This window comes from Pygocentrus nattereri, chromosome 3 (assembly GCF_015220715.1).
Source record: "Pygocentrus nattereri isolate fPygNat1 chromosome 3, fPygNat1.pri, whole genome shotgun sequence".
Taxonomy (NCBI): Eukaryota; Metazoa; Chordata; class Actinopteri; order Characiformes; family Serrasalmidae; genus Pygocentrus; species Pygocentrus nattereri.
Window position 1 is genome coordinate 46,814,669 of NC_051213.1, and position 15,776 is coordinate 46,830,444.

Sequence of the window (15,776 nt, forward strand, 5' to 3'; positions counted from 1 at the left end):
ACAGTTGTGTTATCATATATATTGATTATTATACAATAAAAAAGTTAAAAAGGTCATAAAATACGCAATAAAATACACAGCGAACGTTCTTCACCTCGTTTAACGGCCAGTGGTTGCTTGGCAACCACACCATACTCTACAGGAGGTAGGTTAGCTAGGTGACATTTCTTGGTGGAATACTTGTTTATGTTGATTATTCTTAATAATAACTTAAATAATGTCCTGTATTTTGACATATTTTATGTTGCCACACTTTATTACAAGCAATAAGCCACTCGAGGCCGCGTTAATGCTATTTTATCACGGTTTTACCAGAGAACTTGTAGAGAGGAGATCTACCAGCGCTGGTTAATGAGGCGTCTGGCCACTCCCTGTTCCTCCCGTTCCATCAAATACAGGACTGCTGAATGGGAGTGAATGGGAGTGAATGGAGCTCAACGGCTAAAAACGAAGCTTAAATAGTTTCTAATCACTCGCCTGGACATTCCTTTCATTTTAGAAAGCAGAAGAATGTATTTCACTAAAAAACCAAAGAAAACTCACGGATATATTGTCTTTTTCCTTCCTAAAGGGCTTTACTGCTAGAGCGTGATGATTGATTGGCGAGCGGAGCAGCTCATTGGCTGTTCACGCTCATTGACGCCACGGGCGCGGTCTTAAACTCCTATAACTCGAGTTTAAAAGCTCTTAAAATATAACAGCGGTGTTAAAATGTTTTATGCTGTTCTATGGTCAGGAAATAGTTGCATTTATGAGCTGTGATTTTGCTCAAATGCTCCATAGCAACCCATTCGTTTTGGACTCAGCCGGGAGCGCCCCCTAGCTTTTGAGAAACGCGAAGACCTTACATTGTAACTTGTTGAGAGGAGAGTCGCCACACTGCAATGTCTTCCAGGTTTCTCAAACGCTAGAGGGCGCTCCCGAGCGAGTCCGAAATGATCAGGTTAAGATGAAAAACGAAAAACGTCTGCAAAATCAGTTTATAAATGCTTAAACATTTTTAATGTTAAACAATACACTCAGAAAAGCATAAAACATTTCAACACGGATGTTGCATTTTTAAGAGCTTTTAAACTTGAGTTATAGGTGTTTGAAATAGCAATGAGCGCGATTAGCCAATCAGCACTCAGTACCACTAACATTAGCATCCTGGTACATACAGGTGAGTTTTCTTTGCTTTTTTTTTTTTTTTTTAGTGAAATACATCCTTCTACTTTCTAAAACTAAAGGAAAGTTCTGGGCGAGTGATTAGAACCTATTTTAACTTGTCGTTTTAAGCTGTTGAGCTCCATTTAACCCCATTTGTTTAGGCCTCGTTGGCACTCTGCTGCTTTTTGATATAACAGGGGAAATAGGAAGGGGCCTGGCTCCTCATAAACCGGCTCTGGTTCTATATAGAACCTTTTTGAAAAAAGCATCTGCTATTGGTACAAGCTTGACATCTTAACAGTAGCAGAACCACCTACAGCACATTCTCCGCCAGTCTGAAGAACCACTTCGCCATTCAAAGAACCATGCAAATGTCAATGTCACACTCGTTGATGTAAACAGAATGTTGTGGTATGTTAATTATGCGCATGTGTGATTTTGCTTTTGGATCAAAGCCTGAGATTTTTCCCCTTCACCTATTTCAATGCATATCACCACTGAGAGTAGGAGATAGGCCTGCATAGTGTACTGACCATTGCTGACCATTATTGTGATACTGACCTTTCCAATGCTGGTATCACAGAAAACTATAATACCACAATAGACCACCAGCCTAGCAGAATGGTTCTTGCTGTGCGCTGTGAGCAGAGATAGACGGATAGAAACATTTGCGCTGGCCGTTTGGACCACCAATCCGATGAATCCTGTGGCTAAAAAGTTGTGCTCAGAATTATAGAGACATATTTGTAATATATGAGTTATTCTCATTAATGTGGCACTACTGGAACTACTTTATTTAATTTATTTGAAATAGATTTTTACTAACCGTTGCCAACTTTTCATTATTGCAACACAATAAATCTGCAAACAAGGTTTCTTTTTCAGCAACCTCTTTACTGTTGTGTTTTAATGCTAATTATTAAAACATACACCAGTCAGTACCAGTATATACTGTATATACTGCTCAGCCATAACATTAAAAACATTGCGTGTGCACTCACTGTCCATCTTATCAGCTCCACTGACCATAAAGGAGCATGTTGTAGTTCCACAGTTATAGACTGTAGTAGTAGTAGTAGTCGCCAGGAGTTTTTCAGCATGATTAGAGAAGGCGACAAGTGAAAAAGGGCCGCCAAATGTACTTTAACAACGTCTGAAACGTGGAGTTACACATGATTGAGTGGAGCGACCGACGATCTATTCTGTGACCAAGTGCGAGTGACGAGATAAGTGGCGTAGCTGTACTGACCTTCAGTGACCTCACTTTTCTGTACGTCCTAACAAGCTTTAGTAGCGTTAAAACACAATCACAATCCTCACAGCTACAGCGCCGTCAAACAGTAATATTGAAGTATTAGTGCACTCCAAAGCAGCGAAAGTGAAAGAAAGAAGGGGGTTCATGTCAGTTACAGCCCTGATTTAAACGAGAGTGAACTGAGGAAGGTGTGAGGCTTTGGAGAGCGGGAGAACGCTGTCTTTCCAGGCTAGCTGTTTTTAGCAGCTGGCTAACTTGAAGCAGCACACAACACGACGAATTGATGACACTGTAGATCAAACACAACACAAAAGCACCGGTTTCAGTTTAAACGTTCCTGAAAGTCTGACTCTGTTTGTCTGGTGTTGCTTTATTGAGGTTCGCCCTTAAACTTCTACAGGGAAATCCAGTCGTCTGCCAGCTGGTGTCTGGATACTGTGATGTGCTCTGGCAGGGATGTGGTAGGAGTGAGGATAGTAAGGCGGTGTGATCCATCACTGACCTACCGAGCCAGCTAACGTTCGCTGTTCATACTAAGTCGACGTGGTTGAGAAACTAAACGGTTTGGCGCTGTTTTTGGCCACTTGTTTAGCGTTTGTAACGGGACAGCCGAGCGCTCGGCACCAGACGGCTAAAATGATCTCGTTTATTTCTTAAATTATGACTATTACAAAAACTGCGGCCGAGCTTCTGCAGCTGGTAAAACCAGCTCACCAGTGTGATTTGACATTCATCACGGTTTGTATCGATATCGAACGATATCAAATTAGTTTTTCGTGATAACATTTTTGGCCATATCGCCCAGCTCTAGACTGTAGTCCATCTGTTCCTCTGATACTCTGTTACCCTGTTCTTCAGTGGTCAGGACCCCCATGGACCCTCACAGAGCAGGTACTATTTGGGTGGTGGATCATTCTCAGCACTGCAGTGACACTGACATGGTGGTGATGTGATAGTGTGTGTTGCGCTGGTGAGAGTGGATCAGACACAGCAGTGCTGCCAGAGTTTTTAAGCACGTCAGTGTCGCTGCTGGACTGAGGACCTGCTGCATGTATGTATCATCATGATGTAAGAGCAGCAGGTACAGAGATCTGTTTCTCATTTGTCGCTCTGGTAGGTAGTCATCGCTTATCATTGGTTAACCTAAATACTTCTGTCCAATGAGAGACTCTTTCCTTTATTTCATATTCACTGTTGTATTGTGGTGTTGCGCCTCTGGCCATTCTGCCATAGGACTGCGGGAATTGTGGCCATGCAAAGTGACCATGTGGAGTGCCACACTCCTGGTAAGAACTGGACAGTTGTTGCCATTAATGTTGTAACCAGGTTTCACGATGTGTTTGTGTTATTTGTGTTTAATTGTGCTGGACTCTGGGACAGTTGGACAGTTGAAGCGAAGTTGTGTGGCTATTGGTGACCTTCCCTGCGGCCTCGCTGAGTAGCCTTTCGCCCTTGCTGCCGGTTCAGTAAAAGAGCATTTGCCAGCATGCACAGTGTTTCCCTCCGGTTCTTCTTCGCCCAGGCGCTATGGTATGTTCATTGTCACATCTTTATTGTTTATTCATATCTTACGACAGGGGGGTCAAACCCAACCAGTCCAGAGGCCATATTAAAAAATCTCATCAAATCTGTGGGCCAGAGAAAAAATGTTTTAATTTAATTTTTTATCAATGTTGAGGCCATTATTTATTCACAATATGCAAAAACGTCAACAGTGAAATACAGACACTTGTAGTAAACCGTAACCATTCAGCAGAGTCCAGATGCGTGCGGATAAAACGGATGAGACTGGTTTTATCACAAGGCTGAAGCGTAGTCAAGTAACAAGCATGGGTCAAAACCAAAAGGCGGATAAGGATCACAATAGTGATCATAACACCCAGCTAACAAAGCAAAAGGGCAAGGCAGAAGTCGTGGTCGAAATACGGGCAAAAAGGTTCCAAAAACACAGAGCAAAGGGCCAAGCAAAAACGGAGAGAGAGAAAACAGGCAAAGGTCGACAAATCAGCAATAACAATCAGATCAAAGTAAGTTCACTAGGAGGCTATGCCTCGCACTGACTCACAGTAAAGCCCGGGATTATAAACTATCTAGAGAGAACGTGATTAATAAACACAGGTGACACCTCTTAGTAATCGGGTAATTACGAGTGCTGATAGGCCGGCATAATATTGTCAGACGTCACGGGATCCCCGTTGGGATTGTGGGCTCTGTAGTCTCAGACTCCGTCAGAAGGAAGTTGAGCAGTCATGTTCATGCTGGTTGAACTGCAGCTGCAATGCATTTTGGTGATGTGACCGATGTGGAATTGTGGTGAACTGAAGTGTAACTGCTGTCCCATAGACTGTTGGTAGGAGAGTCAGCACACGTTATGTTGCCGTGCATGCTGGGGACTGTAGTGCAGCACATTGTGACACGGGCTAATATTAATAATCATCATCATCGTCGTCGTCATTAACCACAGATAGGGTCGCGGTAGCCCACAACTTCCTCCAGACCATTCCGGGTGACCCTGAGCTTCTCCCAGGCCAACTTGGAGATATAACCCCTCCAGCAGGTCCTATGACGACCCTGGGGTCTCATCCCGGTAGCCCGTGCCTGGTGTAAACACCCACCGGGAGACGTCCAGGGGGCATCCTGATCAGATGCCCGAACCACCTCAACTGGCTCCTCCCAATGTGGAGCTCTGCTCTACTCCAAGCTCCTCCTAGATGATCGTGCTCCTCACCCTAGAGTGTAGCCCGCCAACCTGTGAGGTAAGCTCATTTTCTACCCCTTGTGTCTGCGATCTCATTCTTTCAGTCATTACCCACAGCTCATGACCACAGATGAGGGTCGGGATGTAGACCGACCGGTAAACAGGCTTATGGCTCGGCTCCCTCTTCACCACTACTGTCCGGTACAGTGACCGCATTACTGCTGCCGCCTGTCCCAGCCTGTGGCTTATCTCACGATCCCTCTTCCCATCATTCGTGAACATGATACTTAAACTCCTCCGCCTGGGGCAAGACCTTTCCCCTTACCTGGAGTGGTCACGCCATCCGTTTCCGGCCTAGAATACTAATAATATTAATAAAAAATTTAAATAATTTTGCCGACCGGATAGTATTGTGGGGCGGGCCTTGTGGTTGACACATGGGTGTTAAGGTTTCTTCCTCATGCTTTCAGCAATTGTTTCCTTTCCACTGTTGCCTTTTGGGACGTTTGGGAATTGGATCCGGATTTTCTGTAAAGCTGCTTTGTGCCAGTGGCTGTATAAATCAATCACGAATTGAATCGAAATGAATTGTATTGTATTGAAAAAAAGCACAAATCTTCAAGACAAGTGACCCCTCAGGCCTCAGGCTCTGCGTGTTGCGGCCAGGGCCACCAGACAGTAGGCAGTGTCGGCCCCTGGCTGTCACCGGTCCCGGTTCCAGATGCGTTTCCTTGGGTGCTTTGATGATCCAAGTTCATGATGTCAGTCATGCAGGTAAATCACTTTCCCAGTCCACCGGTATGACAAGGCGCATCACGAGCTCTGAATGCAGCACTGTGATTGCGATGCTGGTACTTGTATCTCGCAGCCCTTGTAGGAGGGGTGGGAGTGGGAGACTCCGTCCGCCTTTGAGTCTTTGAGTCTTTAAGGAACGAGCGAGGCTAGAAAAGAGGAGCGTGATTGGAGAGAGGAGGGAGAATGGGAAGAATTTTTTCCTTCTTTCTGTAGGAGGAGGGCGCAGCACGAAAGGCAGCGCGAGCTGATTGGATTGGAGCGCAAGCAGGAGAGGAGGTATGGGGGATACAATGAGAGTGAGCGAGAAAGGGAGAGAGAGAGTGAGAGAGGGAGGGAGGGGGGGAGGGGGTTGGAGTGTGTGAGAGAGTGTATGCAGCTTGCGGTGCCCCTGCTGTGGAATTACAGCAGGAGAACGGTGTAGGGGACCCGAAAGGAAGCAGTTTGGCGAGAGAACGTGTGTGGCAAGTGGAGGGACAGGCTGAAGCGTGAGAAGGCGACTGGCCGTCAGAGCGCCCGGGAGAAAAAGGAAGGGTCAGGAGAGAGGGAGAGGGAGAGTGTCATTTTTTCGAATCGCCACCTCATTACAGGGGTCGTCTTCTCACGGTGAGTGTGTCTGTGTGCGCTGCATCGCACACCCTGCCAGGTCCATTAGACTGTCATTCATGTTAATGAACAGGGTCCCGTGGTGAGTAGAAGGGTGTGATTATTTTTTATCGATTTGTGTTTGAATTATGAGGAAAGAGCTTGCCATGCAATTGTGTGTGTGTGTGTGTGTGTGCCGCCAGTGTGTGATTGGTATTCTGTAAGCGGACTGTGTTCAGAATGGCTCCACAGAGCGGGGATTGTGTTAACCTGCACTCCAGCCACAGTTTCTCTCTCTCTCTCTCCCTCTTTCTCTATGTCTCTCGCCCCACCTCTGCCTCTTTCCCATTCCTGTTAGCTCCCATCTGCTGCTGCTGCCGTTTCACCCTGGCATCTGCCTTTTTTCTCTCTCTCTCTCTCTCTTTGGTACCCTTCTCCTCCTCTCCATCTCCTCCTCTCCTCCTCCCCTCCCTCCCCCCCCCACTGAGTCACAGAGTGCTGATGTATTTGAGAGAAATCTGGCTGTTTTTCTCTCTCCCTCCTAAAATTCTCTCATCCCCTCATCCCTCGCTCATTCACTTACGGACGCAGGGGCCCTTCCTGTTGCTTGGCCGAGGGCGAGTGCGCGTGATAGCGCTGACCGGCGAGGGATAATCGGACGCAGCTTTAGTCGCGCTGACATTTGTTGCGTGTGTGCGCACAGTGGCGCTAACCGCTAACAGCTACGCGGGGCCTCGCGGACCACTCAAGTGAAGCTTCAGTCGTGATGACATTTGTTGCATATGCGCGAGTGTGTGGTGCGAAGAGAACGTGGCAGGGCTCGTCCGCTGCCTCGGAGGCCGCTTTCTCACGTTCCCGCCGATCCCGATCCGGCCCACACCCGCTTTAGCCCACTCACACCAGCTAAACAGTCCCAGGGGAGGGGAGCGGGACTCCGGTGATTAAAACCCCATGCTCAGGAGAGCCCTTAGAGGTTAGAGTTCAAACTGACCCAGCATCTCAACATGCCCGTATCTCTTCCTTTCACCCCGCTCTCTCTCTCAACCGGAGAGTCTGTCCAGCCTTTCTGACCCTATTTGACCCCTGAGGTTAAGGCTGTAAAACTTCTGAATGGCAGGTTTACGTTCAGCCACCCTTTGAATGACTTACTCCCACAGAAAGGGCCTCATCAAAATCAACTGACGTGCTTTCCTGCAAGAACAACTCACCGGCTGAGAAGCGGCACCAGCTATTAGACTGTTTAGCATCAGGTATGAATGTTCGGGATTGCTGTGTGTTATAACTACATCATTGTCGTAGTTTTAGATCATCCCTCCATTCGCCAACCATTCTTAAGAAGAAGTTTGGGTCTCGCTGTGTTTGGATAGACCACTGTGGTCCCCTGTAGATCATCTACAGCTGTTCTAATTGTTATCAAGCTGTCTGTTGGAACTCAGTTGGTTCTTAACAGCGGTGGGGTTGGGGTTAGAATCTGGACCAGGGTTAGGGCTGCGACCAGAGTGAGGGATGGGTTTAGGTTTTGGGCTGAGGTTAAGTTTAGAGTTAGGATTAGAGGCAGAGAAAATGATGGTCGGTTTAGTAGATGTTCAGTTAAATGTAACCTTAATGTAAACGATGTATCTACCGTCCGAAGTAAAACGTCGCTGATATTTCCTCTTAGAATCTGTTAAAACGTAGTTCTAGGCTTATTGTTCAGTAACTATGGTGGGTTTTTCATTAACCACCACCAGTTATTCAGTAAGCACAACAAACTCTTCAACAACCACCGTGAATTTTTTTCACGAACTACAGTGAATTGTTAATTATGCGGTATCTACTAATCATATCGATATGATTTAGTACCTGAATTACTCAGAAACTACTACCGGTTATGAGTATGTACAAAATATGCAGGGACTACTATAAATGATTCAGTACCTGCTATGAATTCTTCACTTACTTCAGTATTCAGTCTATCAATTATGTAGTAACTACTATGAATTTTTCATAGTAACTGCTACAAATTGTTCAGTAAGTACTATAAATTATCCAGTACCTGCTATAAAGTATTCAGTAAGTACTGTGAAGTATTCAGTGATGATATTCGTTATTCATTAACCTCTCAAAATTCCAGGCATGTTACACACTAGGGCTTATTATTCATTAACTACAGGGGCTTCAATGCAAACGAATGGAGCTTTTGTTAGGTTATGGTTTATTGGCTGTAGGTCCAGGTCCGCATAGGACAGCGTCTGGGTCCAGATTCAGATTCCGCCTATTAGTGACCTCTGCTCTAGGCTTTTGTTCAGTTATTCATTTTAAGGCAGTAACACTTTACATTTAAACTGCATTGATGCTTCATAGACTAACATTGAGTTCAAGTTCTGTTCAGGTTTATTTGTATAGCACTTTTTATAGCTGCTGTTATCACCAAACAGCTTTACGCGAAGTCCGGCTCCTTGGTGAGTAAGCCAAGGGCGAGAGTGGCAAGGAAAGCTCCCTGAGAGCAAGAGAACGGAACGTCGAGAGGAACCAAGACTCAAAAACGGGGACCCCATCCTCCTCTGGTCAATACGTGATACTAAAACAATAACACAGCAAGAGCAATAAGAGTTACTGACTAAGGACCAGCTATTAAATGCGACTGAGCTTTGCATTGAATCGGTTCTGTTATATCTAACATAAACACACTAGCCTTAAATTCAACTCAGAACCTGGTCCTAAACCTCACCCTATCAGAGTTGCACAGAGTTTTCAGAGCCAGATGACCCTTTACTTTATCAGAGGCTTGTTATTCAGTGGCTACTATAAATGATCCAGTAAATGCTGTGAATTATTCAGTGACTACGATGAAACTAGTGTGTAAGATCTGGGGCTGAGGAACTAAAGTATGGATCCACATACAGACCCATAGAGTTTAAAGGGGACGCCACCAATTCTGTGTAATTAAGTGGTTCAGATGTAAACAAACCCATCCAGAGCGGTTTGGTATGAATTGCTCTGTTCTAGAGAAACGGAGTCAGAAGTGGTGGTGATAGGAACCAGACGTCCACCTCTAAAAGCTCCTCACAGGAGCTCATTTCGTGAAATGGTCATGAACGTCTGACACATGAGAGGTGTTTTTCATTCATGGTGGAGGGGCACATGCAAAAATAGGCAACATAGTCCCCCAAAAAGCTTTTTTTCCCCCAGATTCATGACCATCATCAGCATCACATATAAACACTCAGAAGACTCGTGTGGGTTCACTGGTGGTTTCGGACGGTAAATAAAATGGATATATTTGTGTTGTTGTCATGGCGACCCCTGGTTCCCAGTGGTTCACCACCACTGTAAAGACATCTGAACCATTTCACACCACACCCGCTCTGAATGACTGTTTACATCTCAGTCACTGAATTTTCTCGAAATTTTGAAAAAATGGGTGGAATTCCCCTTGAAGTAGTTAAACTCATAGACAAGCCTAAACGTCTGAGGCTTTGTGCGTGTGCGGAAAGCGGATGAGTGTGAGGGCTGAAAGGGAACGAGGGCACAGTCGGAAGAAAGAAGGAGCGAGGGATGAGGACAGAACGGAGTGTGTGTGTGTGTGTGTGTGTGTGTGTGTGTGTGTGTGGAGTGATGTGTGATATAAATGAGAGTGACACAAATGTCTCCGTTCCCGCCCCCTCTCTCCTGTCCCGCCGGCCTGCCCCGACATACTTTTCTTCTGTTTCATCTCGCAGGATATAGCTGCCCATCATGACTTCATCACTTGGCCTGTCCTTTACTTCCTTCTGTCTGTTTGGTCAAGCTGGTTTGGTCCTGTTTGCTTGGTCCAGATTAAAGGGATAGTATGGCAAGCAGTCAGATTTGCACAAGTGTCCCCTTACGACACATGTAGCCCAGGACACATTCGTAGTTTCTTTGTTTTGGAGCTCCGTGACTGATGTAGCTAACAGATACTTACAGAGAAACCCGAGCGCCAATTAGCGCTGCATTGAGTTGTTAAGCAATCTCAAATAGGCTTATATGATCCGTATAACATTCTAACGTCCTCTTATCTAAAGAGCTGGCTACTCCTGTTCTTATCTATGTGATGGAGGGGAATCCCACCAATTTTTCTAAATCTCTGCCCAGTCATTCAGAGTAGCTCACTGTAGAGAAACTTACCGGCTTCTTAACAGTGGTGGTGATAGGAACCAGACAGCATCATGTCCACAACACAAATATAACCATTTCATTTACTATGCGAAACCATCAATGAACGTACACGAGTCTTCTGAGTGCTTGAATGTAACAATGATGGTAAAATAGAGGTAATTCTGTGGGACTGTTTTGCCCTGCATGTATCTCTCCAGCATTAAAAATTATGTTTGAAGCCAAAATGTTGCCATAAAACAGCATCTCAGACATCAGGCAGTGTATTTATAACTGTTTAATGTAAATACTACTTCTGAGGGAGCCTTTGGAGGTGGACGTCTGGTTCCTATCACCACCACTGTGAGCGATTCTGACTTGTCAAGTTTCCGCACAGCTGCGCATTCCACACCAAGCCACACTGGGCAGCTTTGTTTACATCCCATTCCCCTTTAAACACGGCCATCCTTATAAAGAAAGCCCAAACAAAGACAGTGCCAGTATGACGCGATGTTAACGGTGGGCACACGAAGACGTGTTTGGTCTGGCACGGCTGTGGTTGCTGGCCGCTTTGTGGTGGCAGCGTGATGATGAGATGGCGGTGATTAACTCCACTGTTGTTGGGCTACTGTCAGACATATGAGCTGATGCAGCTCAACACTTTGCACTGGACTTTAATATGAAAGAGAAATACCACTGATTTTTCTCCACGTATCAGTGGTTGAGATGTAAACGGTCATTCAGAGGGGTCAGATGGGAGGTGCATGGTAGAGTCTCCGATTTCTTTACAGTGGTGATGTTGAGGTTGAACACCCTGCATCTACCTCTCCGTCACAAATGTATTTAGAAAAATATGTTTTTGTGCCGCATCCAGTCTGTAAAACAGTTTTTCAGGCATCTTGCAGCATTTCTAGCTATTTAATATAGCAACCTTTGAGCTTTGGAGCTTTTAGTGCACCGATTCTCAAATGATCCCCTTGGGGGGTCAGAGGGGTCATGAAGGGGGCCACGTAAAAATCTCAGAAGTTGTATTTCTGATATATTTGTAATTTTGCCATTTGACGAACCTCTTAACCTCTTGTTGGTGGGCCCAAAATGTTATCATAGACTTCCACCTAAGGATAGCTCAGCCAGCTTGCAGTGAAGCCCCTGTAGTTACTGAATAATAAGACCTAGTAATAAGCTTGGTCTTTGAAGGATTTGGTTGGATTTTAATATAAAAAAGTGGTATTCCTTTAAAAAAGGGATATTAATAAACATTATGAACGCTTATTCAAATAGAAAAATGCCAAACAGTCATGCATGGGGGGCGGAGAGGGCGTGCAGTGGAGCTTACTATCAACAAAGGGGGGCTTAGACGAAAAAACATTGAGAACTGCTGTCTCACACATTTAAATGCTTGAGATGTCTCATGCCAATGCATTATGCACAAGTCTTTATCAAATCTGTGAAAAACATCCCTTTAACGGTGTCAAACTGCGGCCTTACTGCCTGGAACGTTCCCTACAAGTCAATAATTAGTTCTGAAGTGTTGACCGTCCTCCTTAATGTCCTGTTAATAATGGCCGTCAACATTTTACGAGGGTTGTTTCCAGTTATGACCGTCATTGACACTTCTATTGACTTTCTGTGTTTACTTCTAGGTCTTACGCCAACCGCAGCCAGCCGGAGTGGAGCTTCCCTGTCTTCAGGCCTTCAAACTCGTCTGAAGGACCGCGGTTTGTACCGTGATTGAGGCGTGAGTCTAAAAGCGGAAGCCGCTGTGAGAATCTCCGCTGCGGAGGATTTGAAGTAGATAAAGGCTTTTGGAAGTCTGAAAGCAGCTTTGCTGTGGAACGCTCCCAGGATTGGGCCCCGTTTGTTCGCTCGGCCTGGATACTTGGATCCTGCCGTTTTTAACCGTCTTAAGTCGCTTTTCTGGGGACTGCAGCCACCTTGCTTTGATTGAGTGGATACGATTGTAGCCAAACACAGATTTCCTGGCCACCTAGTAGAGAGAGAGGCCAGTCATACACGACGAGCGAGGCTGATAGGGGACGCGGTGCTGACCGGCCTGGACGCGTTAATCTCGGTACATCTTTTGCGTGAGTGCGTCTGCAATGATGGGCGAGGGAGGGGGCCAGAGGCTAACAGGGAGAGGCAGCTAAATGCTAAACGTTAGCGCTAACCTCTGAGGCCTAGTGCTAGGTGTGTGTGTGTGCGAGTGGGCGAGTGAGTGGGTGGGTGTCGGTGGGTGAGAGGGTGACTGGGTGTGAACAAGGTGCGTGTTTGTCGACGTGTGCCGCCTTGAGAATTAGCCAAATTAGCCTTTCGCAATATTTCCCGCTCGGCAGAGATATCATCCGCGGAGGAGGCCCAGAGAACAGGAGAAGAGGAGAAGAGAACTTCACGTCGATCCCCTCACCTCTGCAGAGCGAGTTAGGCCTGAGAGAAAGTGAGAGAGGAGAAAGAGGTAGAAAATTAGCACCCCTGTCTCTTCTGTGTCCACGGCGAGGGCTGGCAGCGCTGGCCATTTCACTTAGCTGTGCTCTTTGGGCTCTTTTTAACGACTCCCTCCCCTTCATACTGGATTATTACAACACCACTGCAGTTGAAAAGCAGCCGTTTCTCACCCTCCCCTTCAAAACCGAGCTGGAACAAGCCCCTCGGTCCTGCTGCAGCTGCAACTGTCCACTCCGTCCGACGGGAACTGCACCCACGTTTCTCGAGAGAAGCGAATTGGCCGGTTAACACAACAACCCAATGGCATCCTGACGACGCTCGCTTCAGTCTGTAAGTAAACCGCATGTACCTCCCCACCGGGCGGTGTGTGAGAGTGTGTTGTCAGACACGTTGTCTGTCTTCCTGCTCCAGTGCTCTAACAACCCTTGCTGTGTTTTGTTGTTTTGTGTGTGTGTGTGTGTGTGTGTGTGTGTGTGTGTGTGATCCTACAATCAAATGATAGCTTGTCAGAGGGAGTTAGCTCCGGTGTGTTGGATTGGTGATTCCTGGATAGGGATCTGTTTGTGTTCTCATGTGTGAAGAGTGTGTGTGTGTGTAGGTTCGCTGCCTTGGTTGCTACTGCCTTACATTTCTTATACTGAACAGTGACACACACACACACACACACACACACACACACACACACACACACACACACACACACAAATATACACATACAAACACAACAGTGTTTTCTGCTGTTAAAGGAGACGCTCAGCTTATACACAAGTCATTGTGCTTTATTAAATAGCTGTAGGCAGCCACAGCCACGCTGTACAATAAGCAAGACTTTTCTTTTGGCTAACAGCTTAAGCTCAGTTCTTCCTATTCTAATGCATAATCACTGGCTGGCCTTGCCCTTCAGAATAAGAGTCCTCAGCAGAATTAAGTCTGTTTCTCTGACCTGTAATTATATATATAACAATATGTATATATATCACTGCTCTTGAATTATAACCTAAGCTCAAAACCTAATCTCTATTTTTGTTGTATTTCAGTTTTTGACATTATATATATGTGTGTGTGTGTGTGTGTGTGTGTCCTTATATGTACTCAGTTCTGATATTTTTGCCTAATTTGAAAAGACTGCTTGGAAAAGCATTTCTTGGAAAAAAATCTGGGTACATTAACTCCCATTATATCTCAAGTACAGTACAGTTTTGGAGATATGGGGCTTTTTTTCAAACAGACACACTATATTATTTATGTGTTTGTTTGATTTTTTTTTTCGTGGTGTAAACGACATACACCATTCTTCATTTATTTAAAGTCAAAACAAGCGTAAAGTACAAGTCATTAATTTTTCACCATCTGAATTTTTTTTTTTCATACTTTGACTTTTCAGAAAATCTCCTGAAAAATGAATAACAATTATTTAATAGCCAGTTTAACTGGAATTTAAATAACTTTGTGGTGGTCTCTGACTTTGTGTACACATGAGGAGGTTTTTTTTTAAATATTCTGGTTCTGGCTAGCACACTGAGAGCGTACATTATAGCCATTTGGGTCACTCCAGCTCCCTCCATTACCTGACAATCAGTCTGGATGTGCCCTTAACCAGTCCATTGAGCTGTGAAGAACACCCCCCACCCTGTTCCCCCTCAAATCAGGCTAGCCAGGTTCACAGATGTGAAAACTGAGCCTCGCCGCTATTTCGCTGACAGTGATCGTAGCATTATGGCACTTGAGTGCCTGTTGTGGGGGTCTGGATGGCTTGGTATAAAAATTTCCCATCATCATATCGGTGACCAAATTTAGCACAAGCTCCCTATGACTGTGGAGTTGTTGAAATATTTGAATATAACTGAAAAGAACTAATACACTTTAAATTTAAATGATTTCACATTTCATCAAATGTCATATTATAATTATATTTTCATTAGTCATTAATTAGTTTAATGTATGTGAAATTGGCTCCACCAGTATTATGTTGCAGAGAGGCTGTAACTGCAGGATGTTTACTTTTTTTTTTTAAAGTCAGCATTTATGTAAGGTTATTAGAATGAATACAGTTTTAAGAAGAGAGATTATTATTAGCTTTTGTACCACCATTAAAATTAGTGGGGATGGAATGGGTGCTAAAGGTCCAGGCTTATTATACAGTATCTACTATGAAATATTCAGTAACTGATATGAAGTATTCAGCAACTACTATGAAGTATTCAGTATCTACTATGAAATATTCAGTTTCTACTATGAAGTATTCAGCAACTACTATGAAGTATTCAGTATCTACTATGAAATATTCAGTATCTACTATGAAATATTCAGTATCTACTATGAAATATTCAGTAACTGCTATGAAATATTCAGTAACTGCTATGAAATATTTAGTAACTTATATGAAATATTCAGTAACTACTATGAAATACTTAGTAACTGCTATGAAATATTCTGTATCTACTATGAAATATTCTGTATCTACTATGAAATATTCTGTATCTACTATGAAATATTCAGTATCTACTATGAAGTATTCAGTATCTACTATGAAATATTCAGTATCTACTATGAAATATTCAGTAACTGCTATGAAATATTCAGTATCTACTATGAGTATTCAGTATCTACTATGAAGTATTCAGTATCTACTATGAAATATTCAGTATCTACTATGAAATATTCAGTAACTGCTATGAAATATTCAGTATCTACTATGAAATATTCAGTAACTGCTATGAAATATTCAGTATCTACTATGAAGTATTCAGTATCTACTAT

General features: G+C 44.3%; 2 protein-coding genes across 3 annotated transcripts in view; one reads left to right on the top strand and one right to left on the bottom strand.

Annotated features, from left to right (window-relative positions):
* Positions 1-6,254: 6,254 nt before the first annotated feature.
* The window catches only part of grik5 (glutamate receptor, ionotropic, kainate 5), a 143,043-nt gene continuing 133,521 nt past the window's right edge, over positions 6,255-15,776 (top strand). Inside the window, exons 1-3 of one of the 2 annotated variants that reach the window (XM_037537173.1) lie at positions 6,255-6,500; positions 12,218-12,645; positions 12,908-13,346. The gene's annotated coding sequence lies outside the window, so the exon portion shown is untranslated. Of the gene's footprint in view, positions 6,501-12,217; positions 13,347-15,776 lie in introns of both variants that reach the window. The other variant, XM_037537172.1, reaches the window with a different exon arrangement.
* Positions 8,899-15,776, bottom strand: part of LOC119263097 (octapeptide-repeat protein T2-like) — a 71,425-nt gene continuing 64,547 nt past the window's right edge. Inside the window, exon 5 of the mRNA XM_037537186.1 lies at positions 8,899-8,958. Coding sequence (XP_037393083.1) covers positions 8,899-8,958 — 60 coding nt within the window. The remainder of the gene's footprint in view (positions 8,959-15,776) is intronic.